The sequence below is a fragment of the Polyodon spathula genome, chromosome 5 (assembly GCF_017654505.1).
Source record: "Polyodon spathula isolate WHYD16114869_AA chromosome 5, ASM1765450v1, whole genome shotgun sequence".
NCBI lineage: Eukaryota > Metazoa > Chordata > Actinopteri > Acipenseriformes > Polyodontidae > Polyodon > Polyodon spathula.
The window spans coordinates 7,038,868-7,051,142 of NC_054538.1; the positions used below are offsets into that span (position 1 = coordinate 7,038,868).

The 12,275-nt window shown below is 36.8% G+C and overlaps 1 protein-coding gene across 1 annotated transcript in view; it reads right to left on the reverse strand.

Annotated features, from left to right (window-relative positions):
- Nucleotides 1-12,275, reverse strand: part of LOC121315362 (myelin transcription factor 1-like protein) — an 86,366-nt gene that overhangs the window by 30,241 nt on the left and 43,850 nt on the right. The window contains exons 6-7 of the mRNA XM_041249388.1: nt 8,531-8,910; nt 2,284-3,261 (exon numbers count right to left, since the gene is read on the reverse strand). Coding sequence (XP_041105322.1) covers nt 2,284-3,261; nt 8,531-8,910 — 1,358 coding nt within the window. The remainder of the gene's footprint in view (nt 1-2,283; nt 3,262-8,530; nt 8,911-12,275) is intronic.

Consider the following 12,275-nt stretch of genomic DNA (forward strand, 5'->3'; position numbering starts at 1 on the left):
ATTGTGTTGATTTCAAAACAAGAAAAACCATCCTTCCTGCACCTTTACAATGAAGTACCATTCAGTGGCAATTAACTTCCACATTGAGTGCTTTAAAAAAAACGATTGGAAGCAAATATTCTTCTCATTGTCAGTTTACAACAATACAAAATGTTTGTGCCCCTGAGGAGAGGAAAATTAGTTTTGGTTTTAAACACACAGTGAGGAAGTTAATTGCCTTTGTAGTCAATTGTAAATGTGAGGAAAGGACAGCTTTTCACTACTTTCAGATATCTTATCTGTTGCCAATCCACTGTTTGGCACTGAATATGTTTAAATTAAGACAGAAAGAAAGGCATCCATTTGACCTATTTAGTAGAAACAATTTACAATTCACTAATTCACAGCTCTCACCCCTCCCGTTCTCTCCACCCCCTCATCCTCCACATCCCTAACAGTCTGCCTTTGACAGACAGACTGCCCATGCAGATAAAATCATGGCAATGGCCAAGCTGGCAATTAGTGAGCCTAGGGTGGGTATACGTTTCATTATGATATCATATTTTAGCCTGATAACAACTCATAATCAGTTCCTATTTGATTAAGGAAAGAAACGATGAGCGTGGTAAACAAACAGGCACATTTTGAAATGTACAGCTCTGTATAATTTATGAAAATGCCTTCCTAAAAACTAATGTACAAATTGGTTAATTATCTATCACTCAGTACCTGCACAGTAATTCTAAAGCTACTGGCAATAAAAACTGAGAGAGACAGAAATCCAGTACACTCAAGATGTCAAAGCAGAAGAATATAATTTGCAAAGACAAGAAACCTATTTATAGGAAGAAACAGATGCATGTTTTAAATATTGGATGTGGGAAATAGTCACCTTTTAAAACAAGAGATTCCATTTGGAAGTACTGTTGTATAATACCATTAACAGTTGGGTTATACCTTACACTTACTGTGATTAAATAAATCTGTTTGCAACTCATACTTTTCATTGAAATTGTGCCCACCCCTTCAATGGCTCTTTTCTGTCAATAACCTACAAGATGCTTCGACACAAAGATGTCTAGGTGAGATGAACCCCCACCACAACCACCACTACCATCCCAATATAATCCTGAAAAAGGAATTAGCAGGAACTTCCTTTGACTCAGACAATGTAAAGGTTCACTTTGCCTGCAGATTATTTAAATGGCAGAAATAGGGATGGACCTTATATAACAGTGACATTTATGCAGGTGTGACAGCCATATCTGCATGACTGGGTTAATTATTGTGTTTTTTATGTGAATACTTTTCCTTTGGTGCTTTGCATTTCACATTCCAGCAGGCAGCAGCTCTCAACAGCAGAATGAAGCCAGTGAAGTGGAATGCAATGAGAAAGCAATAGAGATCGATTGTGGTCCCGGCCAGACCATGCCTTGCATAGCAAATGGTTTCCACTACTTTACCATGTTAGTATAATTAATGTGCAGTCAGTGGCCCTGTCTTTCATTATCGGTCATTCTGATACTGTTCATTTTCTATCTGGCATTTTTAGTTTTAAGGTGGGAGGGCCTTCATCAATAACTGTCATGCCATGATAATTTTATAAATCATGATGCCACCCACCCCAGCCAATCTGTTACACATACTTTGTGCATGCAGTTGCTTTTCAGCAATGAATATCAATAGTTATCTGTCCAGTAGGCCTGCTTTTCCTAATTGTAGAAAGTTTTTTTTTTTTTTTAAATCATGATTGCATTAATAAGACATGGATCACTATTAACTATAGAAAGATAAAACGTAGCTTGTACTTTAACTATATGCAACATTAAAATCTATGAAGTGCACACTTTGGAATCAGGCTTTATAATTGTTTTTGTTATACTTGATGTTATACTTTGTGCATATTTATTTTGGGAATACATTTTAATGTGATTTAAAGGACTTCATGAGGTAATGTTTTTGCTGGGTGAACCACCGGGGACCCAAGGACATTCATTTTCAAAGCTTTTATCAGCTTTAGTCCTGTTTTATTACTTTCCCTGCTGAAGTTTACATGTATGTGTTTTTCAGAAGGATTTCTTGTTCATGCTCATCTACTATTTTATCTTTGTTCTGTGTTATGTTCCAAAACATATGAAAATGTTACTTCTAAAATCTAGCACTTTATTATAAAGTTATAGTGAAGTGACGTAATTAGTAACTGGTCTTGGTTTGAAGCTATGTATTTACTTCATATTTTATCTGCAGTATGTGACACTGGTCACATTGATTAGTAATCCAAAAATAAAAACAATCAAACTCTACCTTTCGGGTAGTATGGCTTCTTCATGTGGCCGTCGTGGAGTCTGTGTCTCCTCTCTTCTCCGCAGTGTTGCCTTGGAATGTGCTCATCTAGCATTCCCATGTTGCCCCTCCTGTCCATGGCCATTTTATCTCTCATGGCTTTTGCCCGCTCTGATTCCAAGGCAATTGCCTTTTCCAGCAATGTCAGGTTGCCCTTGGTCATGTCGAAAACCTCCTCTGAGCGGTCAGAGGTCACCGAGGCTGTGTCCTCATCCCTGTCATGATAGCCATCTTCCTGGGCGCAGCTGGAGAAGGTCTTGGACCTGGGGCTGAGCTGCTCCTCCAACTTCATGAGGTTCACCATGTCTGAATAGTTGCGCTCCAGCATCCGCCCTGCTCCATTGTTCTCATTGCTCATCTGCTGGCAGTCAGCGTAAGTGGGTGTCTGCTGCTGGTGGTTTTTTTCAGGCGGCTGCGTCTCACTGAGCTTCCTGGCCAGGTCAAAACATTGGTTCCTCAGGCACTCCAAGCTGCTCAGACACACCTCCTCATCACTTTCCTCCTGCCCATTACTGGTGTGTTTTCCCTGGATGCCTGCTCCAGCGTTTCTGCTACAGCTGTTGTTGTTGTTGTTGCTCTCTGCTGTTGTCCCATCCAGATAGTTTTCCGACAGCACCACTCCATGTCCCTGTGCCAGAAGCTTCAGAGAGTCCACTGTTTCCCGTACCACATCGCTGTCCACGTCCAGGCTCAGCTCGCTTTTCCTGGCATTCTTCTCGTTCTCATTGTCATCCTCATCCTCCATGCTGTTGGAGGAGTTGCTGTTCATTTCGGACTCCGTCATGGCACGGTAGGCAGCGTCCTCTGCTATTTTGCCCAGATTCAACAAGGACTTGGCCACCAGCTCATCGTAATTGTCATATTCAGTGTTGTTGTTGTTGTCATCCTTCTCAGCCATTTGATTGGATTTGGAATACCTGCAGTCCATATGAACACCTTCTATGAAAAGACAAAACAGATCATTCTAGTTTTTCAGAAGCATAAACTTTGTATTTCAATTTGAAGTTATTTAGCTCAGCTAGTTATTTAGGCTGTCCAGCCTGAACTGGATTTAATTTGATATCAAAATCACACTGTAGTATAGATACAAGGTTTAGCTGGCATTTCTACGTCATTAGATGAGACAATGCTTGGCTGGTTTAATGCCAATTCTTCCCGCTGATCTGAGCCCCCCATACCACTACAGGAGGCAGCTGACGAAAACTCTAAATCCTTTTCACTCATTCCCTTGCCCAGAATATCCTCTTCACAATTTCTACATTTATTCAAATTGCTGTTACCTATACAAACAGCTTGATCCCAATCTGATTTTACAGAACTTGTGGCAAAATATTTTCATAGCATACTGTCTGTTTTCACGCACCACCGTTTTGTGAGAATTTGATAACTGTGACGCTACTTCCTTTGACTGTTTGAACAAATGCCACCTTTCAGAACACTGTTTGTGGTGCCAGATTATGAATGTTTTAGAAGTTTTTACTTAAAATTTTTCCAGTCCTTCACTCCATTTTCAGTGAAAGATGTCTTTTGAACTTCTGAAAAAGTGTCTACAAAGAAAGCAGAAAACCACATCTGCCTGCTTACTGTACTCTAAATATGAAAATATTTTAATATTCTGATGAAAATGAATGGTTTCGCTTACCAAAGACAGTTTTCTCATACACAGGTAAACAAGGCTGTGATGGTCCTAATGCAGTATCACCAGGGTTCAAAATACAGGATTTAGTGGCATTTCAATGTCATTCGAGGAGGCAATGCTTGGCTGGTTTAACGTCCATTCTTCCTGCCAATCTAAGCCCCATATAGATATTCAAAAGTTTACGATAAGAGTGCAGTTTTTTTCCCGGCAAATATACCTTATAAAATAAGTTGAATGCCCCTTGATTATAAGTATGATAGTTGTGTTTAGAAGCCTAATAGTCAGTATTAATAACTGATTTAAATTGGTGTGAAATGATGGAAATGGTGTTCGAAATTGGTGTAGGTACTGTAGGACTGCAGAACAGGTTAATGGAATTATAGATTTTAAAAAACACTGCAGCTTGTTATCCTCATTGTTTTTCTAATTTGCTTAAATAGACATAACATGTTTTAAAGTACAAGCTAGTGCTATGTTAAACTTCATTTATTTGGCCACCTTATGTTGGGGGAAAAAAAAAACAATGTCAAATACCAGGTCCGACATTACAATTTTCCCTTTACAGTCCAGTGTCGCATCCTGTCTGACATCATCAAAAAGACGTAAAGCACAGGTCTCTAGTCGTTTTTTCTCCGGATAAAGCCGAGAAAACCTTTCAATGGCCGAGTGAGACCAATAGGAGCCGAATGAAGCCGGAAAAAAAGGACATATCTGACAGCCCCATGCACTACAGAGATAACACGGACATAAACAAAGGAGATAACTGCTTCTGCATCCAGCACTCAAAGAATATCATACATTTGCAGAGCTTTTTGAGATGTTATAGTAATAAAATAATGACTTGGATTGCATTATTGAGGAGTTTGGTGATAAAACAAGTGATCAGGAGAGGATTTATCAGTATGCACGTCTATAAAGAGGTATGTAAAAAATACAGCAAACAAGGGGTGGGGCTTGGCTGGAGATATAATACTGAGTGTCCTTTTGATTGACTCACAGAACACGCTAAAGTTCTAGAATAAAGGAGTAGGTAAAAATCTGCGAGAAAACATATGGCGGAGGCTTGGGAGCTTGGGTCTAATATCATATGGAGACCTTGGTTTAGATCTTTGCGTATGACAAGCGCTTTTAAATGGACTGCAAAGGGTTAAAGATATTTTAAGCAGCGCGTGTAAAATCAACAGCACATGTGAAAATAAATTGGACCTGACGCGCATGACAAGCGCTGAATAAATGGACTGCAAAGGGTTAAAGACAACTACACTTACAAACATATGTGCCATTGGATTTTTAAGATCTTTGTAGTTTGTGATTGTGACGTCTGTACCTTGTGATTATGACGTCATGCAGCATGATTTATTAATTTTTTTTAACCATACCACACAAAAATTCAGCTTTATTTATGAACACCAGTTAATCTTGAACTAAAGGGTTTTTTACAGACATACTACACAGACAATCGTTATTGTACAAAGGGATTTGTAGATCTTTGAAGGATTCGTTAGACGGTTTAACATTTCAATATGTTGTTACTATACCGGTACCTCAAGTTCTGAATATTAAAAATAACACGTTATATATGATATCATTAAAGATCGTGATACCCTTTTATTTTTTATTTTTTTTATTTTTTATTTTTTTTTCTGACTGTACACCAGTTAATCTTGGACTAACCCTCAACAAGTATACCAACTTTCAGCACTCTGCAATAAATGGTTTTTGAAAGACAAATTTTTACATTTAGGCAAAATGATGTTTTTTGTCAATCCAATATGGTGACCTACAACATATGTTCAATTAACATCTACCAACTTCCCATAAGCATCTACCATCCTACCGAATTTGGTCAGTTTTCAAGCAACTTTTGGCAGAAAGAAATAATAATAATCCCAGCAATAACAATAGGCTTTCCAACACTATGGGCCTGGAAGCCTAATATCCCAGCCCAGCAATAACAACAGGCTTTCCAACACTATGGGCCTGGAAGCCTAATAATTTTTTTTTTATCTTTTCTTTTTTTTACTTTATATATATATATATATATATATATATATATATATTATATATAATATAATATATATATATTATATATTAATGTGTGTGTTTCTCTTACTGGACATCGTTGGGTTCAATAAATGCAGGGGGAAAAGTCGAAAGAATGGCGCGCCGCCTATGATTGAGAGACACGTTGTTGAAGGTTACCAAACTCTAATTTTCAGTAATCTGAAGGATAAGTACCCACTTTAGCTTTTTTTTCCATGTACCTCCTTAACAAAAATGGACTGCAAAGGGTTAAAGACAACTACACTACAATCATATGTGCCATTGGATTTGAAGATCTTTGTAGTTTGTGATTGTGACGTCTGTACCTTGTGATTATGACGTCATGCAGCATGGCCGCCATACCACACAACCTATCAGTTTCTTCTGAACACCAGTTAATCTTGGACTAACCTTCAACAAGTATACCAACTTTCAGCACTCTGCAATAAGTGGTTTTCGAAAGACAAATTTTTACATTTAGGCAAAATGTTTTTTGTCAATCCAATATGGTGACCTACAACATATGTTCAATTAACATCTACCAACTTCCTATAAGCAGCTACCATCCTACCAAATTTCAACAGTTTTCAAGCAACTTTTGGCAGAAAGAATAATAATAATCCCAGCAATAACAATAGGCTTTCCAGCACTATGGGCCTGGAAGCCTAATAATCCCAGCAATAACAACAGGCTTTCCAACACTATGGGCCTGGAAGCCTAATAATGCAAATTAGTCTTAATTTATATATATATATATATATATATATATATATATATATATATATATATATATATATATATATATATATATATATATATAATGTGTGTGTTTCTCTTACTGGACATCGTTGGGTTCAATAAATGCAGGGGGAAAAGTCGAAAGAATGGCGCGCCGCCTATGATTGAGAGACACGTTGTTGAAGGTTACCAAACTCTAATTTTCAGTAATCTGAAGGATAAGTACCCACTTTAGCTTTTTTTTCCATGTACCTCCTTAACACAATATTCTTGCTGATGGTTTCAGTCAGAAATTGCCACATCTCACCTCATTATTATAGATCCTTAAAGAATCACAGAACAGCTGCTAAAAAACAAGCGTGCGGTACCAAAGTAGAGACTGAAATTGCTCAGTTTTTTTTTTTTTTTAATGGAATTGATGGACAGCATTAGCATGACAATAGCAATGACCCAATTTGTTTACTGTAGAACCGCATGCAAAAGCTGAATATATATGATCAGTTGTGCCAGTTTTATAGCCTGGTTTAACAACTTCCCCAAATTGAAACTTAATGTATATACAGTAATGAATTCCAAAGTTGAAGGCCATTGAGAGGAGGAATCAGCACTACCCACTTCGGGGAGGAAATAAGCAACAGCAGTACTCAAATCCCTAACACCATAACATTAGAGATGAAGTTAATGCTCTAAAGTCAATGAAAGAGTAATTAATGCCATATAACAAAGAACATGGAAACCACAATAGTGCTGTATTGTTTCACTGAATCTCCACCTTGGCAAAAAAGCTGTTACAGTAACAGAAGACATTGCAAAATGGTAAAGCTGTTTGCCCTTATTATACCCAAGAAGACAGTGCTGAAGAGGAACACCAACAGAACTGTTTGACAGTGTTAAACTGAGGAAGTATCATGGCCTGAGGGGAACTGAGGATTGAGCAAGCCATGGAGCCACCATGAAGGGCAAACATACCCACACAGAGGTCTCTAGTGGGGATGGAACACAAAATTAAACTAAGCTAAATTAAACATGTGCTTTAGATACATCCAGTGTTAATCTCTCTTGAACTTGCTGTTAAGAAAGATAGAGGCTAAAGGCACGCAAAACAAGGACTGTTGAAGAGCAGAAGAACAGCACCATTTAATGATAGTGGAGGTTGTTGTAGGCTGGGAGGAGAAAACAATCACAAAAGGTTACTCATGTTAATGAACACTATAGTAAAGAAAACAACATATATGTTAAATGTAAGTGGGTGTTGTGTAGCAAATGTTTGGCAATATGTAGATGTGAAGCATTTTTGTTTTTGCAATGTATACATATACAGTTTATTGTGTTATTGTTTGCTAATTACACTGTATAAGTAAATGAAAACAATTTCCAGTAATGTGTAGTAATTATTAATAAAAAGAAAAGTGCTTTCTATTTCACAATTCTATAATGCACAAATTTGGTTGATTTCGTTAAACCATGTTGACAGTAATTTCAACATGTAATATACTTCACTGTTAAGGTGTCTAATTCACAGTTTTCAATGTTTTGCTTTGGCTAGTGCCATCATTGGTGTTTTTTGAACATTTTAAGGTTTGGATTAATTATTAAAGTGGTTTTATGTTTAGAGCCTGGCATTATGTTTTCAATGTTTATAAATGTTTATAAATGTTGAATGCTAAGAACGAGAAAGGTAAGATTAAGATTAAAAAAGTATAATCTGAGGTAGTGTGAAATGTGGAATATTAGCATACCAGTGATTACCTAGGACACATCTTATAAACCTGTCACAAAAACCATCACCTTGTTCATTGCACAGGTCTTCGTCATCATCATCATCATCATCATCATCATCATCATCATCATCATCATCATCTTCTTCATCTTCTTCATCATCCTCTTCTTCACCTCCATCTTCCCCCTCCTCCTCAACTCCCACCTCCTCCTCCTCCTCCTCCTCGTCTTCACCCTCTCTCACAACCTCCTCCTCCTCTCCATGCTCCTCATTGTCATCAGAGTACTCCTCCTCATCTTCCTCTTCTTCCTCCATCCCGTCCGTCTCGTAGCACTCATCCACCGATGAGTTTTCCATTCTCTCTAGAAACTGCTTCCTCTTGGGAGCAGGTTCCTGTGGCTGCTTGTCTTGTGTTTTCCTTTTCTTTGCCAATGGGCAACCATACACACTGCAGAACAAAGGTATGAGTTATAATTCAATAAATGTAGTTAGATTATTTAAAGGCATCATTCTTTCTGGCATGAGGACTAAATGTATACTTTATCACGTATTTAAAAAATATTTATATATTGTGCATCGTATGTCCCAGGAGCTGTTGTTTATCCATTCATTGTCCCTCCAATCAACTTTATTTCAGAGTATACACAAGAGCAGTGATGGGCAAGGCTGAGAACAAACTTAAAAATAAGAATTTACAGATTGCACCTTTCTATTTTTGAGTAACTTTTGATAACCTTAATATTAATTTCAAATGATACCATAACTGATCAATGGGGTCTGAGTTACTGAAAAAAAAAAACTGATAAAAATTAAATAATCTGAAAACAAAAAGCAAGGATGTGTTTTGGAAGCAAAGCAGACTCATTTTTGCAGTCTGTGTCAGAGACACCGCTGTATGTCTCACACGGTTAGTTAGGAGTCATTCAGCTGTGAAATGTTCCAGATTTGGATTCTAGCAGGGTAAGGATATTCATCCCTTTTCACTCTGAGATGGAATGTCCTAATTTGAACAAATACATGGTATTTGATTAAACAACAACAACAGCTGAAAATTAAATAATATTCCTTGTGTTGTATGGAAAATCTATCTGTTTATAGTTTTAACAAACATAAATGTCCCACAATAAAATCAGCATTCAACTCAAACATGCTTGCAAATGTAGGATAAGCTTATCTTGAGGAGTTTCCACCAGCCATATTTTCACACTGAAAGGTTTTTTATTACGCCAATCTTGTATCTACAACACATATGTACATTATGTGCATTCTGTATTTTCAACTTTCATCTAATAGCCATTCAAATAAAATACTGTAGCTCAGCAATACAGGTTGGCCCAAAACTGGTGCAAAACTGTACTTTTATTTCAAATTTTTAGGTAATACATTTTTGTTTGGATAATTTGTATCACCTGCTCAGACAAGGACGACAATCTGCAAATGTTCAGCAATAAAAATAACTATTTTGTCCAACAAAACAGCTCTAAATGATGAAGCAGCTCCAAATGATAATAAATCTACTATCTAAACACACTGTAACCAACTAATTTAACACAGATTAACCTCTCATAGTAACACATAGCAATAAAGTCATAAAAATATCAGACTATGGTCGATACAGAATGATCGGTGTCACGAGTCAAAGTTGCTAGTAGTGTTTGTGACCATTCATCTAAAAAGAGTCTCTGCCACACAGGTTCCCCATGTACTAAATTTGATCCTTAAATTCCAAAAATAGTAGATCCTTAAATTCCAAAAATTGTTTTCTTCCCTATCAATGATGGCCTGATTCAGCAGGATAATTAATAGGGGTAGAACCTTGGGACATGTCCAGAGTTCCGATTTTAACAGTTAAGGACATGTTAAGATTGTAAAAGATGCTTGCACACTGCATGTTTAAATCTAGATAAAAGCTGAATAAAACCAGATAAAATAAATGGTGTAACTGAGTGAGCAACGTGACCATTACAATATTATGATTCAACAATCATAACCCAAGCAAACAAATCAAAGTGAAATAGCAGTATTAACAGATGACAACTGTCCACTCTAAACATTGCAACACATTGCATATTGTTTTCTAAAATTAAAAAGATTAGTGAATAAAAAAAAACCAAACAGTTGTAGAGCTTGTCCCCTATGTTTTGATTGGAAGAAGTAGCCTGAAATTTTGCAAAATAATATCCACAATACTAACGTACAGTATACTAAGGCCATCATATCTTTACTATTTCCCAATCCATATATATATATATATATATATATATATATATATATATATATATATATATATATATATATATATAATTTTTTTTTTTTTTTATAAAAACAAATTAAAAATATACATTTGGATAACACTTCCAGTTAGTCATTAACACCATGTGATATATCAACCTACCCCCGTACTGCTCACTGGCATAGGGGCACAAAAACATTTCCCTTGCTGTGCAGTAATGGAATTATACTGCTGGCTGTCTGCCTCCTATCTAATAGGATCTATAGGAACGTGTGGCAAACTCAGTCTCCATGGTGATATTTTCCACAAACCATGTGGGATTTACCTTCCTTTCAGACAGGCGCCGAGCCAGTCACAGTATAATGATTTTAAACTCGACTGACTTCTCAGAGGGGGCTGAACAAAAGATTTCCTATTGAAAAGGCAACTAACACTAGCCACTCTGCCATCTGGGTGGTCCCATGCAACATGACAGACTGAGATTAAAAAAAAAATATTATAATGTTAAATGATTCCTAATTCACTGTACCAGTAATTACACATTAGGGCCGATGTTAAAAAACGCAATTACTAGGATCATGCTTGATACAAAAGCACCAAATCGTCTTATCTCCAGTCTAAAGAGAGTTAAGAGCTACTGTTAGTATGGAATAAACTGTGAAGAAATACTGTACCTGTGATTTAAAAAAAAAAAAAAAGAAAGAAAGAAAATGTACTGCACCACTTTTTGATTCTGTTCCAGTTCAAATACACTATTCAATCAAAATTCCAGATGTAAGAAGACATGCCTTCAACACTACCTTTACATGAATGCAAGCTCTCATGTTAACATGAAATACATACTTCATTGAAAGACACATACAACGTAGAAGGAGATAACAGGGATACTATATATTGTATTTGTATTTTATTTCCACCCATAAATACAATTATATTAGCAGTGTGGTGTATATGAATGCAATATTAACAGCGTGATAGCAGATACATGGAAAATGCTTATTTTTAATGGTGTGAAAAACACTGGCTGTCTCAGACTAAAATTAGAATCAACAAATGTTTACAATCAGGTAACGTTGGCATCCAGTTATCTGATTACCACAAATTGTTGCCTGATCACCATGAGAGCATTCCAGTAGTATATTACACATTGCAACATGTAGAACAAAATTTTGCACTCAGTGTATCAGCTAGTAAAACCATTATCATGTAGAGGTGCAAGCTGAGTCTTGCTATTGAGAGCTCACTGGCTGTATCTCAGCTGAGGGCACAGAGAGTGCTGAATTTGCTTTTGTACTTCTATGGGGAAACCTAATCTCACTTCAGCGACCCCTGCTGCTCAGATGCCTGATGAGGCCAGGCTGGACATTGCCTCCAGGGTTCAACAGCCTGGCAACCTTTGTTGATTAGATTCAGCAGGCAAAAGAGGTGAATAGCTGAAAGACGTCGCCTGTTGCAACGTTAAAATTGGCCATTCCTAATTGGGAAGAAAAATATAGGTCATTTATTTTTCTTTCTTTTTTTAAATAGCGGTAAGCTTAATATTTCAACATATTTGGAGCTGGATAAACACGTACGAAATG